Consider the following 25164-nt stretch of genomic DNA (forward strand, 5'->3'; position numbering starts at 1 on the left):
TCTCCTCCAGCCCCTCCCCCAACAACCACTCCCACAGCCTCTCCCCCAACAACCACTCCCACAGCCTCTCCCCCTCTCCCCACACCTTCTCCAGCAGCCCCCCTCCCCCTCTCACCAGCCCCTCTCCCCCTCTCACCAGCCCCTCTCCCCCTCTCACCAGCCCCTCTCCCCCTCTCACCAGCCCCTCCTCCTGCCGCCCCTCTCTCCGCTCCCCAGCCCCTCCCCCTGCCCCCCACTCCCAGCCCCTCCCCTACCACCCACTCCCAGCCCCTCCCCCTACCACCCTTCCTCCTCTCCCCCTCCCCCCCAGCCCCTTCCACCTCCCCCCCCTCAGCCCCTTCCCCCTCCCCCCCCTCAGCCCCTTCCCCCTCCCCCCCCTCAGCCCCTTCCCCCTCCCTCCAGCCCCTGCACAACTCCTCCCCATGCCACCCCTCCCCCTCCCAGCCCCTCCCCCTCTCTCCCCCTCCCCGCCCCTCTCTCCCAGCCCCTCCCCCAGCCGCCCCACCCCTCTCTCCCAGCCCCTCCCCCTCTCTCCCAGCCCCGCCCCTCTCTCCCAGCCCCTCCCCCTGCCACCCCTCCCCTCTCTCCCAGCCACCCCACCCCTCTCTCCCGGCCACTCCCCCTCTCTCCCAGCCCCTCCCCTCTCTCCCAGCCCCGCCCCCTGCCGCCCCACCCCTCTCTCCCAGCCCCTCCCCTCTCTCCCAGCCCCGCCCCCTGCCGCCCCTCCCCCATTCTGCAGCTTCTCTCTCTCTCTGGATCGGCCATGACGGTGGAACAGAATGTTCTCCAGCAGCACTCGCAGAAGGTAAATCAGCAACCGCCGCCGAATCTCCGGCCCAGGGCTCCATTCCCGACCCGCCGAGAGGAACCAGGCCGCGGCTCCCTGCCCGCGACCCCCTCCCGCCGAGCGGCCCGGGCGCCTCCCCTCCCCGGCCGGCCGCGCTAGGCGAGCGGCCGGCTCCGGGCCTAGCCTAGCAACAGGCATAACAATGCTGTGCGGGGCTGAGAGAGCCGGGGCCGGGGAGAGGCTGTGAGCCGGGCCAGTGGCCAGGCCCGCTGCCTGAGACCTGCCTGGGGATGAAATGGTGGTTGTTTGTTTCTGCCTGGCTGATAGTCAGGAGGCTGCAGCAGGGCTGGGGGGAGCAGCTCAGGCTTGTGCTCACTCTGGGCATTGTCTTGTCTTGTGGCCTGTTTATAGCATCACCCCCTTTCCACCCCTTCAAATAGAAAAATGACCCAGCATTCAAACCCAGCCCCAAAATAATAGACATTTGTAAAGTCTGCCTGTTTATTTATTTATTTCTCTCTCTCTCTCTCTCTCTCTATCTATCTATCTATCTATCTATATGTATATAGTATATATAATGTATATGTTTGTATGTATGTGCATTACATTTGTGTGTGTGTGTGTGTGTGTGTGTATATATATATGCTCTCCACCAAATCTGGCTCCTTTCCTCCATCGCCCCTGCATTGGCGACCGTGCCTTCATCACCCCAGACTACAGATACCCCTCCCTAAACCTCTTGGCTGCTCTCCTCCTTTAAGACACTCCTCAAAAGCCCGGCTCCTCCGACCAGCTTCTTTTTTTTTTTTTCCTTTCTTTGCTCGCCCCTGGCTCGGTGTCAGATTTTGCTCGCCGACGCTCCTGTCAAGCTCCCGGTCACGCCTAAGGCGCCGTGTCAACGGAGGCTGATAAAAATCATGATTCTCGTGAAGGCATGGAATGTCCTGAATTGCATCAGGTGTCTTGAAAGTGAAAATCGCTTATTGTCCACAAGTAGGCTTCAAATGGAGTTACTGTGAAACGCCCCTAGTCGCCATATTCCGGCGCCTGTTCGGGAAGGCCAGTACGGTGTCTTGTGTGTTATGTGCGTTTTTTCATTTTGTGGAAAACGCCTTAAGATGCCTCTTCGGCGGGTGCTGCAGTGTCTGAGGCGTTGTCTTTTGGGCAAGACGACGTCCTTCCCCTCTGGTCTCCTGGATGGAGGTAAAAGAACCCGAACCCACAGCACTATTTCAAAGAAGGACAGGGGAGTTATCTCTGTTGTTCTGGCTGATCTTGATCCCTCCACCCAATATCACTAAAGATGTAGCTTAATTATCTTGTTATTACTACATTGCTGTTTGTTAAATCTTGCTGTGCACAAGTTGGCTGCCACGGTTCTAAGATCGAATAGCGACTATACTTCAAAATTACATCATTGGCCGTAAAGTGCTTTGAGATAATTGGGAGGTTGGAAAAATGTAATATAAGCTCAAGTCTGTCTTTTTTAGTTGTATAACACATGAAATTATTTACTTATTGAATATTGCTAAGTGGTTAACTATAATGTTTATTTTCTGTAAGATCTTGTATAGTTTGTATATAGTGTTATATAATATACTCTTGACATATTTTTTCATTGAGTTGTAATGTTGGCCTAGATTTGAGGGATGACAGATGCAACTTTTGAAATGCTCTTCATCTGTTTATGATTTTGAAAAAAATATAAAAAGTATGTTTTCCCTCCCCTTACTCATTTCCTTTTGATTAAAGGATGTTGAATGTAAATTCCATGCTGTGATTGAATTGAGAACCCAACTGTATGCAGAGCGCTGGTGTCAGTTATCCTTTTTGATTGACATCGAGGATAGTGTGGGGTTTGGGTAGGGTGATCTTTCAGAGGGCCGGTGCAGACTTGATGGGCCGAATGGCCTTCTGCACTAGGGATTCTATGAAGAATCGAATGTACACAATGTGTTGAATGTCCCTGTTGTCTGGAAGGGCAGCATGGTAGCACAGTGGTTAGCACTGTGGCTTCACAGCACCAGGGTCCCAGGTTCGACTCCCGGCTTGGGTCACGGCCTGTGCGGAGTCTGGATGTTCTCCCCGTGTCTGCGTGGGTTTCCTCCGGGTGCTTCGGTTTCCTCCCACAAGTCCCAAAAAACGTGCTTGTTAGGTGAATTGGACATTCTGAATTCTCCCTCCATCTACCCAAACAGGCGCCGGAATGTGGCGACTAGGAGCTTTTCACGGTAACTTCATTGCAGTGTTAATGTAAGCCTACTTGTGACAATAAAGATTATTACTATTAAGATCGGCTGCTATGTTTCACTTGCATCTTTAGTGCTCATTTCTCTGTTATCCCAAACAAGATTGTTCATGTGTGAACTTGTGGTTGAGGGGTCATGGGATGCAAAAGCCTAAAAGCATCTTTGACATAAAATGCTCGTTTTGTGAATAGACCAGTCAGCAGTACCACACTTAGTTGACCAAATCCAGCTTTTAGGAGACTTCCCAAGCTGGTGAGAGATATCTCAAGGGAGGAATGTTTAGGGACAGAGTTCCAGAAGTGGAATTGAGATGGCTGAATGCTATGACACAGGTGACGTGAAGGAAGCTGGAGTTGGAGCTGTGTGGTACTGACTGGGGAACAGGAGTTTGGAGAGGTAGTGTGGATCAATCCCATGATGGAATTTGTAACTGAAGCCAAGGATATAGAACTAGTTGGAGCGAAGTCAGGAATCAATTCTTTACACAACTGGTAGTAGAAACACTCCTCCAAAAGGCTGTAGATTCTGGGCTCAGTTGCAGCTTGTATGATAGGTCAGCGTATCAAAGGCAACTAAATGGGCATGAGGCAAAGATCAGCCATGACCCAATTCAGTGGTGGAGAAGGATTGAGGGACTGATGGGTCTATCGCTCCTGGTGGCTACGAAATGGAGAGAGTTGAGGTCAGCAAAGAGCGAGCTGACCTCATTATGGGATAGGATAAAGATGTGTTTCAGAATAACTCAGGAAGTTATCGAGAAGCTGCCCAGGAGGTCAGTCTCTAGGTAATAATATGAAAGGACAGTAAGAATTCCAGTGGTGATAGATACTGGCCAGGGGCTGAGGTCAGCAACGTAATGGAGGTGGCACTAAGAGAAGCTCTGCTCTGTGTTGAACAGGACACGGAGGTTGAACATCACCAGGGAAGGCAATCGGGTTGGAGTATATTCAAACATGGTGATCATCACATGACAATGTTTACAAACCTGTTTATTCCAACAGGGGCTACCAAAAGACTTTGATTTGCACTTTTCCATTTCTGTAGGGCTTTTCACAATCACCTAATGTCTTCAAAGCATTTTGCAGCCAATGAAATACTTTTGTAGTGTAGCCACTGTTGAAATGTGGGAAACAGAACAACCAATTGTGCACAGCAAGCTCCCACAAAAGCTATGTGGTATTGACCAGATAATCTGTTTGGCGATGTAAGTTGAGGGAGAAATATTTGAGCAGGGCTCCACCTGCTCTTTGACAAAATATTGCCATTGGATATTTTGGCTTTAATTGAGGGCCCACAGTTTAGTGCCTCATCCAAAACACAGAATAGAGACCGTGAGTGGAACTGGGATTCTGAGGCCATTTGTAGTGCTTCTTGTACAACCATGGCACCTTCTCACACCTTAACAAATACTAGATCCCTGTGCTGTGCTGAGTTACTTGTAGGGTGCAAGCAGAGGTACTTTGACACGCGTCTCCTGGGCTAAGGAAATGTCTAACCACCTGAGGTTTTTGTTCCCGATGGGCACGAGTTGGTTAGAGACAGCCAACGCCTGTGGATCATGTGCAGTTGTGTGTGACTATATGCGGTTTATAATGCAAACATTGCAGATTGCAAAGAGCTTATTAGAAACCACAAAGAGAGGTCCAGTATAATTTCTAGTATATTAGTGATATACTAATGCAACATTTATTTAAGAAGGCACGTGTGGGGATGTGCATGCCTTATGGAACCCACCACAAAAGTATTTTAAAGACCGAGTTGATGTCAAATCTCTTCTTGGCCTTGTCAGTTGCTTCAGGTATATCAGGATGTGTGTTGATGACAGTAGCATGCAGATTCCTCATAAGGATGAATGAGGTGCTTGCTTATCCCACAGTGGGGAGTTGTTGAGGTGCCAGGTAGGTTCCAGCCCGTCCTGTGGAGCAGGTGTTCCTTTTTTTGAAAGACCTTTCCAAGAAAAGGTCTAGCTTCTGCCTTGGTCCTTCTGTTGGTCTACTCTTGCATGTTGTGACGGCGATGTCGAGGTGCCTGAATTCCCGAGCTGGGATGGCAGTCAGCACTTGGGTCTGTCACTTGTTGGGGGTTGTTCATGAGGGTCCTGACTTTTCAGATCCCAAATCTCATTTTGATCCAACAACAAGGGGGCTCCCAAGATAATTGGAGACCAGGCTCTGCTTTGAAACATTCGAATGATCTGTGCATGATCATAGACGGGTGCATATTCCCCGAGTTCAGAGAGGGCCTCCATGGTGCAGGTCCCGACAGGCACACAACATGGAGTCCTGTCCCGGACCCTTTCTGCCACCGGCTGTACCCCCTGATCCACCATTTGACACTGAAAAACCAGTTGAATCAATAGCAGAAGATTGAAGTCTCTCAGTCACAGCAGTGGTGGGGGAGGGCGACAGTTTAATTAAAATATTTCAAAAGAGCTGTCAGTCTGTGACAGGACTTGAGTCTTGCAGTACAACCAGATCAAAAAAAGTCATCTTGATGTCGGGAAGAGTGCAGGAATTTGAAGTGAAGCTTGAAAGCTGATAAGAATCCAGATCTTTTCGTGGACAACCTATCGCGACCACCTCCAAGCACTGAAGAAGTGCCACTCACAGTGCAAGATCCTCCAAATCCTGTGGCAAGAAAGGCGATCCAACAGCAGAGTTTTCTCCCAGGCCAATATACCCAGCATTGAGACACTAATCTGCTGCTCTGGTCAGGACATGTTCTACACCTGACACCAGACTCCCAAAGCAGCTGCTCTACTCAGCACTTGATCACAGCAGGACACTCCTGAGAGGACAGCAGAATCGATTTATGGATGTCTGCAAAGCATCTTTGAAGAGGTCAAACAAACCCACCAACCCCTGGGAGTTCCTGGCTCGCGACCGACCAAAATGGAGGAAGTTTCATTCAGGAACGTACCGACCACCTCGAGAGATTTCACCAGGGATGTGCAGAGGTGAAGTCGAGGCATCGGGGGAGAGGTCAATTCTCCAAATAACCCATCTTCCCAATTCTTTCAAGCACTACCTGTCCCACATTTAACCGATTCTGCAGATTATGCTTTAGCCATTACAGCATATTTGGAGACCATTGAACCGGAGTGGAAGCAAATTGATTCAATCCGAGGGATTGCTTAAGGAGAAGAGGAGGACAACGATTTTTTAAAAAGCGGCAGTGTTTGGTGAATCTCTAATGGTGTTTGTATGGCACATGACCGTGGCTCTGTGTTTATGTGACACGGCAGATCATCGATACAGAGACATCTGCAGCTGAAATTGTAAAATTGGATATCCTGGATATATGTTAAGTCCTTCTTGGTCTGAAATTGCTCCAGAATTTAATCTTAACTGGCAGAAAAATAAGGGAAAGCGATTGTCGGGATTTATTCTTGTAAGAAATTAACACTTTAAGTATTTCTTTGTTTTATTTCTGTGTATATTTTGAATTGGTGCCTTTTGACACTTGAAGGACTCTGGCGGGCTGGCGTTGGGCTTAGCACACATTGGCTCCCTTCTGCTATCTCCAGAAAATGCCCAACATCTCTTTCTATAAACTATTAGACCAGAAGTGTGTCACAGCTAACCCTGACCCTGCTCTCAGCTGACGAATTTACAGGAATACAGGGCAGCACGGTGGCTAGCACTGCTACCTCACAGCACCAGGGACCCGGGTTCAATTCCAGCTGCGTGGGTTTCCCCCGGTGCTCTGGAATCCTTCTGCAGTCCAAAGATGTGCAGGTTAGGTGGATTGGGCATGCTAAATTGCCTCTTGGTGTACAAAGATGTGCAGGTTACGTGTGGTTACGGGGATAGGGTGGGGGAGTGGGTCTCGTTAGGGTGCTCTTTCAGAGGGTCAATGCAGACTCGATGGGCCGAATGGCCTCCTGCACTGTAGGGATTCTATGGGTGAATGCAGTGCCGCCATTCACTGATCTTTCCTCTCGCTGGCTGAAGGACGCAGTGTGCACTAGAACGTTTCTCTGCCGGGATCAGCCAAGTCAGCATGGACCAGGGGTCGACAATGGGAACTCGCTTGTTTGCGCAGTTCAGTTACATTGTGTGCTCCTTTAGCTACTGGTTTGAAGAACTGCTGTGTGAACAGAATAGCCATTAAATGTGTTGTTGTAACTTCAGTGCAGCTCGGGCAGCTGAGTTGGAAGTGAAATTATGCACCTGAGGACATGGGAGTTTAAATGTTTACAGTGACTAGTTGTACAATCCAGCGTGGTTTCAAATTGATTCACCAGTCTGCTGATGTGTGTGAAACTCAATTACCAGCTGATGAATGTTAAATCAACAGTCATATTCAACAGCTTCTCCAGCCCACCAACTATTTCCAGCCAGATGTATCAGATCACACGTAAACTCTGGATAGATTACATAGAATTTAAAACACATTTGGCCCAACTGGTCTCTTCTGGTGTTTATGCTCCACACAAGCCTCTTCCCCATTTATTTCATCCAACCCCATCGCTCTTCATCTCTGATCCTTATCTAGCTCACCTCTGAATACATCTATTGCTTCAACCATTCCGGAAATTTCTGCTTAATCTCAATCCTTCCTATTCCCGTAGATTTATCCAGCCACACATCCCTAGTGCATGCTTTTCTATCCTATTCTGCTCCCCTGTGTTTCTCCGCTCTCTCAGCTGTATCACAGGAGGAAGAATCCTCACTTTCCACTCTCTGAAACTCCCTGCTTTATAACATTTCTTCCCACCTCCAAAGAATGTCTTACAATCTACCTCTTTGACCGTGCTTTCGGCCACCTCCTTTAACTTCTCCGAAAACAAAAGCAGAATACTTGGAAATCTGAAATAAAAACAAGAAAATGCTCAAATGTTCAGGTCCAGCAGCACCTGTGGCGAAAGAAATAGAATGAATGCTTCCCCTGAAAATCTGTTTCCCTGACTGGTTGGGCATTTCCAGCTTTTTTTTTTTGGCCTCTAATATCTTTCCTGCTCTAGCTCGACTCTCCCTATGAAGCAACTTTGGAATGTTTTGCGAAATGAAAGGCACTCAATAAATGACCTGACAACTTGCTACACTAGTTTATCTGATTGAGGGGTTGAGATGGTTAATGATATTAAGACACACAGGTAAAGGGCATTGTTTATTTAAGTACCTGCAGCGCATGATGGACTATATTTTATGGGTTGGTACCTAGAAGCAGCCATGTAATGCTGCATGCTGTGAATGAACCTATTATCAAGAAAAGTATTAGTGTTCATACGACACCATCAGGCGTAGAATCGATAAAACCGAGATAGTTTACAAATTAGATACCTACCAAGCTCCTTGGTGTCTAGTATGTTGCTAACTCATGCATGCTGCGTTAACTATTGACAGCTGAGGCAATAAGAGGAATATGACAGTCATAGGGACAAAAAGAGGCCATTAGATCCTAGAATTTGCAGTGCAGAAGGGAGGCCATTTGGTCCATCGGGTCTACACCGGCTCTTGGAAAGAACACCCCACTTAAGCCCTCCCCTCCACCCTATCCCCGTAAACCAGTAACCCCACCTAACCTAAGGTCAATTTAACATGGCCAATCCATCTAACCTGCACATCTTTGGACTGTGGGAGGAAACCGAAGCACTGGTTTATATTTCAGCCCCTCACGCTTGTTTACTCCATTCTGTTGGATCATGGCTGATCTAAACCTTAACGTTATTTATTTGCTTTGGCTCAATATCCCTTGATGTGTTTCTGAAACACGAGTATATAGATCTTTGGTCCTTCCTAATATCCAGGGAGAATATTCCGAATTTGCATCACCCTTTGCGTGTTCAAGTGCTTACTGATTTCACTTTCTCACTTTTGTATTCCAATCCGCTTTAGATAAAGGCTACCATTCTGTTAGCCTTTTTTGTACCAGTGCACTAGTTTTCTGTAATTTGTGTCTGTAGGCACCCAAATCACTTTCCTCATTCGCAACTCCTGTCATTAAGAAGATATTCTGTTTGTGCCTCTTGAATCCGGAGTGGATAGCCTCTCTTCCCCATGTTAAATGCCATCTGCCATTGCTTTGCCCACTCAATTCATCTGTCTGTACTCCTTTGTAATTTCCTGCTTCCTCCTACACAGCTTGGTCTGCTTCCCAAATTGGGACAATTTGTAAACTTGGATATGTAACTCTTTTACCATCCAATTCATAGAATCATAGAATTTACAGTGCAGAAGGAGGCCATTCGGCCCATCGAGTCTGCACCGGCTTTTGGAAAGAGCACCCTACCCAAGGTCAACACCTCCACCCTATCCCCATAACCCAGTAACCCCACCCAACACTAAGGGCAATTTTGGACACTAAGGGCAGTTTATCATGGCCAATCCACCTAACCTGCACATCTTTGGACTGGGAGGAAACCGGAGCACCCGGAGGAAACCCACACACACATGGGGAAAACGTGCAGACTCCGCATAGACCGCGACCCAAGCCGGGAAACAAACCTGGGACCCTGGAGCTGTAAAGCAATTGTGCTAACCACAATGCAAATTCCGTATATGTGATGAAAAATTCAAGTCCCAGTACAGATGCATGGGGAACACCACTTTACATCCCGACAAGTAAATCTAATTTTCCCCCTTTTATCCCATCTCATGTCTGTGTACCTTTCAGCCGGCATGTCACAAGGTCATCTCGAATCCTGTGCACTTGTGTGGACCCTTATCAGATGCTTTCTGGAAGGCCATACGGACAACATCCACAGATACCTCTGAGTGATGATTTCAAAAAGTTTCCAGCCAACTTGCTTCGTAATGTTCAACTAGATTAGTGAGATGTGCTGTACCTGTCACAAATTCCTGCTTATTCTGAGCTCAGATTTTGAAGGACCTGGGTATCCTAATGCATGAATCACAAAAGGCTAGTTAGTATGCAGGTACAGCAAGTAATTAAGAAAGCTAGCATATTATTGTTTATTGCAAGAGGAATTGAATATAAAAGTCGGGAGATTACAGTTCTACAAGATACTGGTGAGACCATATCTGGAATTCAAGTATTGGTCACCTTACTTAAGGGAGGATGTAAATGCAGTGGAAATAGTTCAGAGAAGATTTACTAGACTCTCCTGGTTTGGGCTAGTTGTCAGATGAGGAATGATTGGAGAGGCTAGACTTGTATCCACTACAGTTTAGAAGAGTAGGAGGCTATTTGATTGAAACTTAAGATCCTGAGGAGTCTTGACAAAGTGGATGTGGAGAGGATGTTTCCTCTTGTGGGAGAATATAAAATAAAGGGTTGTCTTTTTAAACCGAGATGAGGAGAATTTTTTTTTTGTGAGGATAGTGAGTCTTTGGAACTCCAAAGGTAGTGGAAGCAGATGTTTTCACGACAAGAGGTAGATAGATTCTTCACAAATAAAGTGATGAAAGGTGACCTGAGGTCGGCGGGATATTACAGTCAGATCAGCCATGATCTTATTGAATGGCAGAGTAGGCTGGAGGGGCCGAGTAGCCTACTCCTGTCTCCTAGTTCGTAGGCTTATATCCCTCCATCCTTAAAGCCTGGGTTCCCAGTCTTGATTACGAGCCAGAGATTGTGTCTATCCACCCGTCGTAGCCATTCAAAGCACCTTGCTGCAATTCTATTCCTACTGGATGGCATTTAAAAATAAATAAATAAATAATCGTTATTAGTGTCACAAGTAGCCTTACATTAACACTGTAATGATGTTACTATGAAAATCCCCTAGTCGCCACACTCCGGCGCCTGTTCGGGTACACTCGGGGAGAATTCAGAATGTCCAAATTACCTAACAAGCATGTCTTTTGGGACTTGTGGGAGGAAACAAGAGAGCCCGGAGAAAACCCACGCACACACTGGGAGAACGTACAGAGTCCACACAGACAGTGACCCAAGCCGGGAATCGAACCCAGGTCCCTGGCGCTCTGAAGCGACAGTGCTAACCACTGTGCTACCGTGCCACCCAAAAAACGTCCGTTTATTGAGTTCTTCCAGTTTTGCACATTTGCACAAAACGAGCAAAAGCAAAAAGACATCTACCGCTGGTCAATGTACAATATGTACTGCCCAAAACAATAGTCATTACAGCGTTCGGAACAAGACCAGATAAATTAGGGACAAAATCCCCAAAGGTCCTCGTATGCATTAATGATCCAGCTGCACCTGAACAGGATCCAGGCAACAATTTAGAGGTACATCACTCCCAAACTTAAAAACAGAATGCCAGGAGAAGAAAACAATACCCGAGAAACCAAGTAGTAAGGGGAATTCGGCTAACTCTGACAGCGCAATTTGAACTACCTACAGACCCAGATCTGAAAGGGCCGATTCAAGGAGCGGACTGGGCACAATCAGACCCATGTTGGCAACCCATGGTTTTTTACGGAGAAGGTAAGAAGAGGACGAGAACAAGAGCCAAGAACAAAGAATCGAGCCTCCACAACTCTCTCCCAGCCCAGGAGCAAGGACAAAACAGATCATTGAATCACCAATCCCAATAGGGCAAAAGGCCCTGAATTGAGGAAAATAGTCTGGTCCCAGTCAGAGAGACGGGGGAGTGGGGGTGGGTGGGTGGGGGACGGGGGGACGGGACCCATACCAGGACGGACAGGCCGTCCGAGCGGCCCCCAAACTTAAGGGCGTCCTGGGAGGGAGGGACAGGGCCACTCCCTTCCGCAAATGCAGGACCTACCCCAAATCACCGGGACCACTGAAACAAGTGAAGGATTCGACTACCCAAAAACCAGAGAGCATCCCACCAGACATACCACCTACCACCAAAAGAAAGGATATTAAGGCCGGCCTCGTCACCAATGTAGAAGAACAGCCAAAGAATGGGATGCAATTCGGGATAAATGACTGACTCCCCCCGAAAGGGGAACTCGGCACTCCTGTCCTCAGAAGGATAACACATAATCCGGACGAAGAAGAATAAGCGCAGCCAAAAGAAAAGGATTAGATCTGACCGTGAGGGATCTTCCTCGAGCACAGTGAGGACATAGCTACCTTACCACCCACACCCTCCACCCCTCACCCCATCCCGCTCTGCTCATCCACCCACCAAGAATAAAGAAACTGCGTACAAATCCTGCATACAACATCCAGCTTAATATGATACAACCTGTTTAATGTAGGATAATTAGTGGTGCAAGACTTCACCTCCAAATAATTCATTTCCCTGTAAGCTGATAATAACCGCATTAACATACAACACCATCATGATTATCAGGGAGTAAAATCCAGGATCACAATGAGAAGCGAGGTAGCCATAATGAAGAAAGTAGACATCAAGGATAACGCAGAATCTGTAACGGTGAGCATTCTTCAGGATTCCTAAGGATTTCCATGATCAGAACATGAGCTTTGTTACTTCCCAGCCTGCCGAATCAACTGGGCCCAGGGGGTCAACAACCTAGGTAACCATGGTGGGGAACTGCCCAGTCGGCTGAGGCAGTCCCCACCCCTCCGGTTGACACCAGGAACCGGACCACACAAAAGCAGAGGTTGGAAGGCCCCACCCCAATCCCAAGCTTCGAAGACAGGGTTAAGTGTGCTCCATCGAATTTGAGCTGCCTGCCCTCCAGGTAGAGATTCCCAAACCATGGCAGCCAGTTCTCAAACTCGTCTGGGAACCTCCCCACCATCTCACCGGGACACCAAGCTCAGCAGGGCTCCTATATGGTTTCCCCCTTGTCCTTGTCTGCATTCCTTAGGATGGGCGACAGGCCATGAAACATGACCTCAACCATGCGGAGGCGGGCGTCCGCCAAGGACAACCTGCTCTCTGTCGCAAGAACCTCCATGTGCCACCACTGCCTTCATAAAGGCACCTTGCAACTCCTGAAACTGGGTTTTGACATACCGCATCGCTGAGTCGAGCCATTCAGATGGATTAATCGCTACGAGCCATCATCCACCTGTGAACACTGTACTGTCAGGGCAGTAATCCTCCTAAAAGTAGCTGCGCCACCAAAAACGGCCCCACACTAACTTCTTCCATCTGCCACGAATCATGGAGCATTCAAGCCTTTTAGCTTTACTCATTGAAGCTGAAACACTGACAACAGCTCTCGACACTACCCATGCAGACCAAGATAAAAAACAAGATGTGCACAAGATTAGAAGATGAACAAAGCTGGAGCTCGCGAAAATACAGCCCCTCCTGCGCTCTCATCACGTGATTTCCCCCATTCGGGCTGGTTTAGCACAGGGCTAAATCACTGGCTTTGAAAGCAGACCAAGGCAGGCCAGCAGCACGGTTCAATTCCCGTACCAGCCTCCCCGAATGTGGCGACTAGGGGCTTTTCACAGTAACTTCATTTGAAGCCTACTTATGACAATAAGCGATTTTCATTTGGGCAGCACGATAGCATTATGGGTAGCACAATTGCTTCACAGCTCCAGGGTCCCAGGTTCGATTCCAGCTTGGCTCACTGTCTGTGCGGAGTCTGCACATCCTCCCCGTGTGTGCGTGGGTTTCCTCCGGGTACTCCGGTTTCCTCCCACAGTCCAAAGATGTGCGGGTTAGGTGGATTGGCCATGATAAATTGCCCTTAGTGTCCAAAATTGCCCTTAGTGTTGGGTGGGGTTACTGGGTTATGGGGATAGGGTGGAGATGTTGACCTTGGGTAGGGTGCTCTTTCGATGGGACAAATGGCCTCCTTCTGCACTGTAAATTCTATGATAATCTATGATTCTACTAATGGCATTTATACTATTCTGTTTGTCAGCTGCCCACAGATGAGATATGAGTTTGGAGCTTTTATTTTTCCTGTTTGTGATGATATTGATGGAAAAGAACCCACTTTGGAAAATAACTGTTTCTCACTCATTTTCATTGTAAAGCACTGCATGGGAGCAAACCTGTTCACTGATTGAAACCTCTCGGTTGCCTTAGAGGAGAATGTGACTAGGGGCCTGTTTCCAGGTTTGGTTCGCCAAGTACTGCTTCACACCTCCTCCAACTGAGGTTGTGTGGGTGATCTTCGACTTGGCAATGAGGTCAGCTCTTGCTCTCTCCTCCTGAGTCACAAGGTTGTGGGTTCATGTTCCACGGCAGAGCTTGATACAAGGGGAGGAAAGGGAACTTCTCCCCATGTCTGGCCAATACTTATCTACCAACGAGAACCGATCTAAACGTGATTGGTCCTTGGTGTGTTTTTTATTTTACTATCCTGTGATCTGTCTTGGCTCAGTAGAAGAACTTCTTAAGTCAGAAAGTTGTGACCCTTTCTGAGCTGCACTCCCGTAAGCAGTGATTTCCTTCTTGGACGATGTCCATCTGGTGAGGCCAGGCTAGTCAGTCGGCAGAACAGCAATTTGCATTTGTACAAGCACCTTTAATGTAAAATGTTCCAAGTACTGCAAGAAGTGTAATTAGGCAAAGTTTGGCACTGTATCACACAAGGGGATATTAGGGCGGATGACCAAAAGCTTGGTTAAAGAGCTGGTTTTAAGGTGCACCTCATTTGAGAAAAGTAGTAGAGAGGCTGCAAAAGTTTAGGAAGGGAATACCAGAATCTAAGGTCCACATAGCTGAAAGCATGACTGCCAATGGTGAAAATTAGGGAAAATTGGGGCTGCAGAGATATGGGAGTAGGCCAATCGACTCTTCGAGCCTGCTCTGCTGTTCATTAAGATCATGGTTGATCATCCAACTCACTAACCTGTTCTTGCTTTCCCCCCATATCCTTTGATCTCTTTAGCCCCAAGGGCTATATCTAACTCCTTTAAAACATGCAACTTTTGGCCTCAGCTGCTTTCTGTGGTAGCGAAATTCCCAGACTCACCACACTCTGGGTGAAGGAATTTCCCCTCGTCTCAGTCCTAAATGGTTTGCCTTGTATCTTTAGACTGTGACCCCTGGTCATATCAATTGCATGTAGGGCTGGGAAAGTGCCAGAGATGGCGAGAGACCAGGACTATGGAAAGATTTGAAAACAAGGACGAGAATTTAAAAGTTGAGGCATCTTGACCATGTGTACCTCACAGTGCCAGGGACCTGGGTTCGATTCTAGCCTTGGGTGACTGTGTGGAGTTTGCATGTTCTCCCCGTGTGTGGGTTTCCTCCCAAAGGTGTGTGGATTGGCTGTGATCAATGCGTGCAAAGGTGGATAGGGTATGGAAGTGGGCCTAGGTAGAGTGCTCTTTCGGAAGGTTGGTGCAGACTCAATGGGTCGAATAGCCCCCTTCCGCACTGTAGGAGTTCTATGGATATGTGAAAAAACAGTTCTGGATATCACCCCGCTTTCTCAAGTATACGCCTGGGATAATAATCAGGACCAGCAGTGCTGACTGCTTTTGTTCTCGCTAGCTGAAAGCTGCTGTGGACATTGTACCCCCAAATGACCCAAGATAAACTAACTCCGGAATCCATTCCATTGTCCTTTGTCTTTACCAACTGGATCCAGATGTTTATTATTTTGTCTCACCCTGAGAGTACGTCTCTCTGTCTCTCCTCTGATAGAGACGGTGTTTGTGGGTGATCTTCTCCCATTCTGCAGCCATACAAGTGTGGCTCAGTGGACAGCACTCTCGGAGTCAGATGGTTATAGTCTCAAGTCCCAATCCAGAGACTTGAGCACAAAAAGTCTCAGCTGACATTTCAGTGTTGCATGGAGAGTGTTACAGTGTCGCACGATCTCGTCTTTTGAGCGAGACATTGAACCGCTAACTCTTCTGGCAGCTCAGGTGGATGTAATAGACCCCCCCCCCCCGCTCCTCTAGCAACTGCTTCGAAGAACAGGGGAGTTGTCCATCGCTACCTTCAGCTAACATGCTTAAAAAAATATTATTTTAGCGTTATTGCTATTTGTGGAACCTTACTGTGTGAAAGTTAGCTTTTGGGTTTTATTATATTACAACGGTGACAACACCTATATAGGCTGCAAAATGCTGTGGGACATCTTGAGATAGTGAAAGGTATTATATTAATTGAAGCCTTTTTCATTTTCACAAGGATATTTGAGGTGTGTGTTCTGAAAGGAATACTTAGCCCCTACTTGTAGACTCTGCCAGTGAAGTTGAGATGTGGAGCCTGCCGTAGGGAAAACACCAGGAATGATTCAGTCCTGTCGAATGGGACCCTCAAGATATTATCTGTAGTCGCTCAGTTTTGATGGGAATCGCTCACTTTTAAGTCATGTGAATTGAGGGACTTCAGTTTGTGGAGAGATTCAAAGGAAGCTGGGATTGCTCACCTTTTGAGTGGAGTAGACTTTGGGGAGATTTAACAGAGGTACTTGAAATGATGAAGGGTTTTGCTCGAGTAAGTAAGGAGAAGCTATCTCTACTGGCAGGAAGGTTGATAACTAAGGAAGACAGATTTCAGACAATTGGTTAGAGAATCCAGAGGGGGCAGATGAGATTTTGTTAATGAGCGAGTTATTGTTTAGAATTCACTGCCTGACCGGGTGATGGAAGCAGATTCAATAGTAACGCTCAAAAAGTAAATTATGTAAGACTTGAAAAGGGCAATATTCTGTAAGCTCTGTGGCCTGACCACAATCTCAATGATGCAGGCTGAGCACAAGTCAGCCTCAAAACTACTGCACATGTGTCATAGATTATCATAGAATTTACAGTGCAGAAGGAGGCCATTCGGCCCATCGAGTCTGCACCGGCTCTTGGAAAGAGCACCCTACCCAAGGTCAACACCGCCACCCTATCCCCATAACCCAGTAACCCCACCCAACACTAAGGGCAATTTTGGACACTAAGGGCAATTTATCATGGCCAGTCCACCTAACCTGCACATCTTTGGACTGTGGGAGGAAACCGGAGCACCCGGAGGAAACCCACGGACACACGGGGAGGATGTGCAGACTCCGCACAGACAGTGACCCAAGCCAGAATCGAACCTGGGACCCTGGAGCTGTGAAGCAATTGTGCTATCCACAAGGCTACCGTGCTGCCTCTAAGTGGTAGTGGTAGTGTCGACATGCAAAAATAAATGTAAGAGTCCACACGCTTAATTGCAAGGGCATATTGTCAGTGGGGAAAGAGCTGGGGTTAGAGGGAGTCATTGCATAACTCTTTAAAATAGCAGGCATGAATTGCTGTAAAGCATATGACATTGTTAAAGTTTCATTCATTGTATTTATTGCCCTTTACAATGTTTACCCAGTCCATGTTCAGTTAGTTAGGCAACGAATGTAGTCAGTGTCACTGGGACAGGAGAGAGAGAATCAGGCATGATTTTCACTTGCGATGTCCATCCATCCAGCAACTCATGTTGGGTAGCACCAGTATGTGTGGATAATGGGTCAGGGCATCCCGTTGCCTGTTCTCTCCTCCTGCAGATGTAATTCCCCTTCCTTGGTGCCAGCAAATCTCCAGTATCCCAAATTGTAGAATGATACACCAGCGAAGGAGGCCACTCGTCCCATTGTGCCTGTGTCGGCTCTTTTAAAGAGTCTTCCAATTAATCACACTCCCCTTTTAGATTATCCCCCTTCAAGTATTTGTCCAACCAATTTTGAAAGTTACTCCCCTGTATTGAATCTGCTTACAGCTTTTCAGGCAGTGCCTCTGGGACATCATAACTCACTGAACAATATTTTTCTACCCTGTTGCCTCTGATTCTTTTGCCAATTGCCTTCAATCTATGTCCTCTGATTGGTCTCCCATCATAAGTATATCACGGCACGGCAGGAGGCCTATCGTGGCTGTGCCAATGTTTTGATTGAGCCGTCCAATTTTGTTCCACCCAGCTTTTTTTCCCATAACCTTGCAAATTTACTCTCCAAGTACAAATTTGGGGAAACAGTGGCACAGTGGTAGTGTTGCTTGACTAATAATCCAGAAATCCGGGCCAATATTCTGGGGTCATGGGTTCAATCTCATCGCTGCAGATGGTGGAATTTGAATTAGTTGAATAAATCTGGAGTTGCAAGCTCGTCCCGGTAACGGTGACCATGAAACTACTGTCAATTATCATAAAAACCCATCTGGCTCACTCGTGTCCTTTCGGGAAGGAAATAGGCCATTCTTTCCGGGTCCAGCCTACATGTGATTCCGGACACGGCAATGTGGCTGGCGCTCAACTGCCCTCTGAAATGGGCTTGAAGGCAAGGGCAATTTGTAATGGCCAACAAATACTGGCCTTACCAGCGGCCCCCTCGTACCATGACAGAATTTTTAAAAAATGTCTTTTCCGGAAGCTCCCATGGAATTTGCTTTCACTTTTTCGCTAGTTGAAATAATTTCTCTTTAATCTATTAAAACTTGTCATGATTTAATCTCCTCTTAACCTTTTCTACTCTTGAGATGAACAATGCCATCCTCTCTGCTCTCCACAATATACATCTGGAGTACTCTGTACAGTTTTGGTCTCCTTATTTGAAAAAAAAGATTGCTTGAGAAACAGTTCAGAGAAGGTTTACTCGTTCCTCGGATTGAGGGGCCTAACTTACGAAGAAAGGGTGAACAGATTGTGCCTAGACCCGAGAGAGAAAATGCTGGAAAATCTCAGCAGCTGGCAGCATCTGTAGGGAGAGAAAAGAACTAGCGTTTTGAGTCCCATGACTCTTTGTCAAAGCTTATTTTGTGTCTCTATTCATTGGAATTTAGAAAAATGAGAGCCAGCCTTATTAAAACATACAAGACCCTGAGGGGACTGACTGGATGGATGCTGAGAAGATGTTTCCTCTTGTGGGGAAGGCGAGGGGAGACAGAGTAAGGGACCAGCAGCCTTTTGAAGGTGGCGATGAGGCAAATTTTTCTTTGTGAGAACATAAGAACATAAGAACTAGGAGCAGGAGTAGGCTATCTGGCCCTTTGAGCCTGCTCCGCCATTCAATGAGATCATGGCTGATCTTTGTGGAGGGTTGCCAGTATGGAGAATTCTCGTCCCAAAGAGCAATGGGGATAGGTTCATTGAATTTATTAAAAGCAGAGTTAGACAGATTTTTGAAAGAGAAGGAAGTCGAGAGGGGTACAAGGGGACAGAAAGGAAAGTGGCATTGAGACCACAACCAGGATCTTATTGAAGGGCAGAGCAGGCTCGAAGGGCTGAATGGTCTACTCCTGATCCCAAGTACTATGATCCTATCCCTTCTGCTAAGTGGCTGCTGTTCATGTGTGAGCCAAGTGTGTCTTGGCCAACTTCGCAGTCCGAATCCAGCCCTTTTTTTTTAACCCTGATTTGCACAGATTGCTATTTTTCGTCAGAATCAAAGCATAATCGATGTTTGACTGCAGGTACTCTTGCCAATTATTCCCTCCTTATTTCACCACACCAACCGCTGAGGCAGCCAAGATCAGCAGAGGCTGGGAACTCAAATAAAAACAGAAAAATGCTCGAAAGACACCAGGTCTGGCAAGGTCCATGGAGAGAAAAAAACGATTTAACTGGGTGACTCTATAGAGCTGAAGAGGGGCAGAAATGTGATAGATTAAATATTTGAAGGTGGTGTGGGGATGGGGAGTTAGAAACTCAAACCTAGGACCTCTTGTTTCTTTTCACTTACTGCTAGAGGGGCAATGCTATCTCCAGCATAGCTAAAGGCTCCAATTGGCATATTGCTACTTTGTAAATTCTGTAAGAAGTCTTACAACACCAGGTTAAAGTCCAACAGGTTCGTTTCGATGTCACTGATTCTGGGCTGATGGAAATTTGAACATTATAATTAAAATAGTTTTGTGTCTAATGATACCATCATCATTTGAAGTTATATCATTGAAAGGAGCCGGTGGTCTAAGATTCTAAAATGCTTGTTGTCTCTCTCTCTTAGCAGTTAGGAATGAAGTATTTGGTTTTAAGCAGACTGAGTTAACCTAGAATTGTGTCTATTCCAAGTTTCTTTCTCTCCATTTGTAAAGATAAATCTCATTTCAACTTCTCCCACCATCTTGTGAAATAAATGAATGCATTCACATGAAAACATTTTATTGATCCTTGTTTCCTAATTGCTAAATTGCATAGTATGTTCCCTTCTCCCTATTCCGTCTGAAAGTGCTGTCCATGTCCTGCAGCCCTCTGTATACATCTTTCATTTGTGGAACTAGATGGGGGAGGGCGGGCGGAACGACTCCAGTGTGCTCTGTCAGTTAGTAAGATCATGGCTTCTCCCTCAATCACATCCCTACATTAACCCGCTTCCTTATCTCCAATTTCCGACACATCTGCTTTCTTCACTTCCTGACCAAACAGCCGCCGTGATGTTAGTGCTTCCATTGACTTGCTCAACAGTTACCTTGCCCTTTACATGTTCATCCACATTCCTGAAGTATATCCCATATTTTCTGTTCCCTGGAATCTGTTAACTGTGTTAGTGAATTCAAACTTGATGTGCATCAACTATTTTCAAGCACCAGCATTTTCTGTGTACGCACCCAACATTCCATACCACTTCACAATGATTTGGACATGAGGGCATTCCCAATCTTCCCCATTTCAGCAGTTATTACCTTGTGTTCCTTGAATCATACAGCATTTTTAACACAGAATGTCCATGCCGTTGTTTATGCTCGACATGAACCTTCTCCACCTCATTATTGAACACCATCAATGTGTTCTATCTCCTTCATGTACATGTACGGTACACAGTGGTTAGCACTGTTGCTTCACAGCTCCAGATTCCCAGGTTCGATTCCTGCTTGGGTCACTGTCTGGGTTTCCTCCCACAAGTCCTGAAAGACGTGCTTATTAGGTGAATTGGATATTCTGAATAGTCAGCCTTATCAATCGTTTTCATTATCTTAAAGATTTCTATCAGGTCATCGATCTTAACGGTTGACATCTAATGCATGGAGTTCACAGATGTTTGTAGAATTGCGGCCACGTTTATTTCTTTGGCCTGACGGTCAGAGTTAATGTGAGGTGTTTTTTTTCTTCTACATTTTTACAACTTAAGTACTCATTCCAATCACACCACCTACTTGGGATGAAGAGATTCTGTAACTCTCTGCTTATTTCTCCAGTTAGATGTTTGTATTGTGGTGAGTTGACCACACCCATCATTACACTTCACTATAAAACAAAGAAACGCTAATGTGTTCATCTGGAAGGCTGTGCTCCATGATTTGATGCCTTCAGGCCTCATATCATATCAGTCATGTTCCATCCTCCAGTCTAAACAAGTGAAACTACAGGTGGTGGAAAGAATGGAAGATTTGCAATTTTATAAAAGAAAAAGAAAAATACAGCACAGAACAGGCCCTTCAGCCCACTATGTTGTGCCGATCTTTTGTCCTAGATTAAGAACAAATTAATCGACACCCCATCGTTCTACCATAATCCATGTACCTATCCAATAGCCACTTGAAGGTCCCTAATGTTTCCGACTCAACTACTTCCACAGGCAGTGCATTCCATGCCCCCACTATCTCTGGGTAAAGAACCTACCTCTGATATCCCTCCTATATCTTCCACCTTTCACCTTAAATTTATGTCCCCTTGTAATGGTTTGTTCCACCAGGGAAAAAGTCTCTGACTGTCTACTCTATCTATTCCCCTGATCATCTTATAAACCTCTATCAAGTCGCCCCCTCATCCTTCTCCGTTCTAATGAGAAAAGGCCTAGCACCCTCAACCTTTCCTCGTAAGACCTACTCTCCATTCCAGGCAACATCCTGGTAAATCTCCTTTGCACCTTTTCCAAAGCTTCCACATCCTTCCTAGAATGAGGCGACCAGAACTGCACACAGTCCTCCAAATGTGGCCGTACCAAGGTTTTGTACAGCTGCATCATCACCTCACGGCTCTTAAATTCAATCCCTCTGCTAATGAACGCTAGCACACCATAGGCCTTCTTCACAGCTCTATCCACTTGAGTGGCAACTTTCAAAGATGTATGAACATAGACCCCAAGATCTCTCTGCTGCTCCACATTGCCAAGAACCCTACCGTTAACCCTGTATTCCGCATTCATATTTGTCCTTCCAAAATGGACAACCTCACACCTTTCAGGGTTAAACTCCACCTGCCACTTCTCAGCCCAGCTCTGCATCCTATCTATGTCTCTTTGCAGCCGACAACAGCCCTCCTCACTATCCACAACTCCACCAATCTTCGTATCGTCTGCAAATTTACTGACCCATCCTTCAACTCCCTCACCCAAGTCATTAATGAAAATCACAAACAGCAGAGGACCCAGAACTGATCCCTGCGGTACGCCACTGGTAACTGGGATCCAGGCTGAATATTTGCCATCCACCACCACTTTCGGTTAGCCAGTTCGTTATCCAACTGGCCAAATTTCCTACTATCCCATGCCTCCTTACTTTCTGCATAAACAAACCTATCATGGGGAATCTTATCAAATGCCTTACTAAAATCCATATACACTACATCCACTGCTTTACCTTCATCCACGTGCTTGGTCACCCCCTCAAATAATTCAATAAGACTTGTGAGGCAAGACCTACCCCTCACAAATCCGTGCTGACTATCCCTAATCAAGCAGTGCCTTTCCAGATGCTCAGAAATCCTATCCCTTAGGAACCTTTCCATTACTTTGCCTACCACCAAAGTAAGACTAACTGGCCTGTAATTCCCAGGGTTATCCCGATTCCCTTTTTTGAACAGGTGCACGACATTCGCCACTTTCCAATAATCTGGTACCACCCCGACAGTGAGGACGAAAAGGTAATTGCCACGGCTCTGCAATTTCATCTCTTGCTTCCCATAGAAACCTTGGATATATCCCGTCAGGCTGGGGAGACTTGTCCATCCTCTATTTTTTCAAAATGCCCAACACACCTTCCTTCCAAACAAGTATCTCCTCGAGCTTACCAGTCTGTTTCACACTGTCCTCTCCAACAATATGGCCCCTCTCATTCGTAAATACAGAAGAAAAGTACTCGTTCAAGACCTGTCCTATCTCTTCAGACTCCATACACAATCTCCCACTACTGTCCTTGATCAGACCTACCCTCGCTCTAGTCGTTCTCATATACAGCACCATTCTCAACCTCCGGAAATCCCAAAACTTTTTTCATCCATGAAGTGTTTTTTTAAAGTGTAATGAGTGTTGTGATCCAAGGAAGCATGGCAGTCAATTTGTACAAGATCACACACAATCCAAAGATGTGCCGGTTAGATGGAATGGCCATGCTAAATTGCCCCTCTGTCCAGGGATGTGCAGGTTGGGTTTAGGGATTCTGGGGATAGGGTGGGGTGGATAGAGGAATGGATCTCGATAGAGTGCTCTTTTGGATGGTCGTTGCTGATTTGATGGACCAAATGGCCGCCTCCTGCACTGTTGGGATTCTATGATGTGGCTGCAATGCAATAATGACCAGATAATTGTTTTAATGATAATCAAAGGATAAATGTTGGCAGGACACTAGGGTAAAAACTCAGTGCTGCTCTCCAAATTGGATTTTTACACCCACCTGAGAGGGTGAATGGAGCCTTGTTTAAATGTTTCACCCGAAAGGTGGCAACTGCAGCAGTCCCTCAGAACTGCACTGGAGGCTCAGTCGGGCGGCACAGTGGTTAGCACTGTTGCTTCACAGTGCCAGGGTCCCAGGTTTGATTCCCAGTTTGGGTCACTGTCTGTGCGGAGTCTGCACGGTCTCCCCGTGTCTGCGTGGGTTTCCTCCGGGTGCTCCGGTTTCCTCCCACAAGTCCCGAAAGACGTGCTGTTTGGTAATTTGGACAATCTGAATTCTTCCTCCGTGTACCCAAACAGGCGCCGGAATGTGGCGACTAGGGGCTTTTCACGGTAACTTCATTGCAATGTTAATGCAGTGTTTAATGCAGTGTTACCCGAACAGGCGCCGGAATGTGGCGACTAGGGGCTTTTCACAGTAACTTCATACTTGTGACAATAAAAGGTTATTATTAATGGAAGCCTACTTGTGACAATCTAATATTAAAAGATTATTATATGCACACGTCTTGGTTGAAGGATGTCACAACTTTCAGACTCTAAGGCAGTATACTACCCACTACACTGCTGCTGAAACCTTAAAACCTGAGACAAAGGAAATGCTGGAAACACTCACTGGGCGGCAGCATCTCTAGAGAGAAGAGACAAGTTGATGCTTCAGGCATGGCCCAGTTGGCCGATGAGGGATTCACAACCTGAAACATGGACGCTTTCTACCCTTCGGTTCCCAGCTTTGATATTTTACATTTCAACACCAAACAGAATCACTTGTTTGGGTGAAAAAAAGCAAATGGAAAAAGTCATGATCCAAGTTGGTGCAACTGAAGTGCACAAGTATATGGTGCACTATTCCTGGGCTCTGCTGCCCTTATTAATCTGAACAAGAGCAGCAATTGGGAGCGCACTGACAAGTGACTGAAACATTCCTGGGTCACGGAAGGAGGAGTCGAAGCTCTCAGAATGCCTGGCCCTGGCTGTCCTCTGACTATACCTTGCACAGTGGTGTGAGGCTATGATGCATTTCATGGTTAAGTAGCGCAGAATTACATATGAGGAATGGTTGCTTTCGTGTTGGGTGTTCCGATACACAAATGAACCAACACGGTTGTAGATGGTACAACTCGGTTTTATTGTCTTGTACAATAATAACTTCTGGCTGAGGTTCGTGCTTCACCAGCTAACCTGTGGACCCAGCCCTTTCACTATCTTGGTGAGGCACTCAGCACATGGTCTATGTCTGAGTGGCACGCTGTGAGCTCTGTGCTCTGAGCTATCTCCTGGTAGAATGAACGGGAACTGTGGTGTTCCCTGTTTTATAGTGCGTGTGCTCTCACTGGTGATTGGCTGCGATGTTTGTGTGTGTTGGTTGGTCCAACTGCCTGTCCATCAGTGTGTGTGTGATTGCACCATGATATGCTAATGTGGATATCATGACAGTTGCAGCTTTAACTGTAAGTGTTTTCTTGGAGGGGTCAGTAACTTTGGGGAGAGAAAGTTCAAATGATTATTCTTGTACAGCGATAAATGGTCCTTTGGTTCATCGTACCTGCAGCATGGAAACAGGCTTTCCGGCCTAGCTGGGCCATGCTGGTGTTTGTGACCTAATGAGACTCCTCCCATCTGACTTCATCTCACCCTATCAAAATACTCCTTTCTCCTTCGTGCTTATTTAGCTTGCTCTTGAATGCACCTCTGCTATTTGCCTCAACTACTTTGAGAGTTCACATTCTAGCCACTCTTTGGCTAATGGTGTTTCCCCAAATTCTTTACTGGGATTGATTGGTAATTATCTGATACGCCCTTCACCTCCGTGCTGAGAAACCTTTTA

The 25164-nt window shown here is 46.6% G+C and overlaps 1 protein-coding gene across 5 annotated transcripts in view; it reads left to right on the forward strand.

The window, feature by feature from the left end:
- The first annotated feature begins 718 nt into the window (after positions 1–718).
- Positions 719–25164, forward strand: part of usp25 (ubiquitin specific peptidase 25) — a 204646-nt gene continuing 180200 nt past the window's right edge. For all 5 annotated transcript variants that reach the window (XM_072513112.1, XM_072513114.1, XM_072513115.1 and 2 more), the window contains exon 1: positions 719–805. In XM_072513112.1, the coding sequence (XP_072369213.1) occupies positions 764–805 (42 nt within the window). In that variant the 5' untranslated portion in view covers positions 719–763. The remainder of the gene's footprint in view (positions 806–25164) is intronic.

The sequence above is a fragment of the Scyliorhinus torazame genome, chromosome 8 (assembly GCF_047496885.1).
Source record: "Scyliorhinus torazame isolate Kashiwa2021f chromosome 8, sScyTor2.1, whole genome shotgun sequence".
Classification (NCBI taxonomy): domain Eukaryota; kingdom Metazoa; phylum Chordata; class Chondrichthyes; order Carcharhiniformes; family Scyliorhinidae; genus Scyliorhinus; species Scyliorhinus torazame.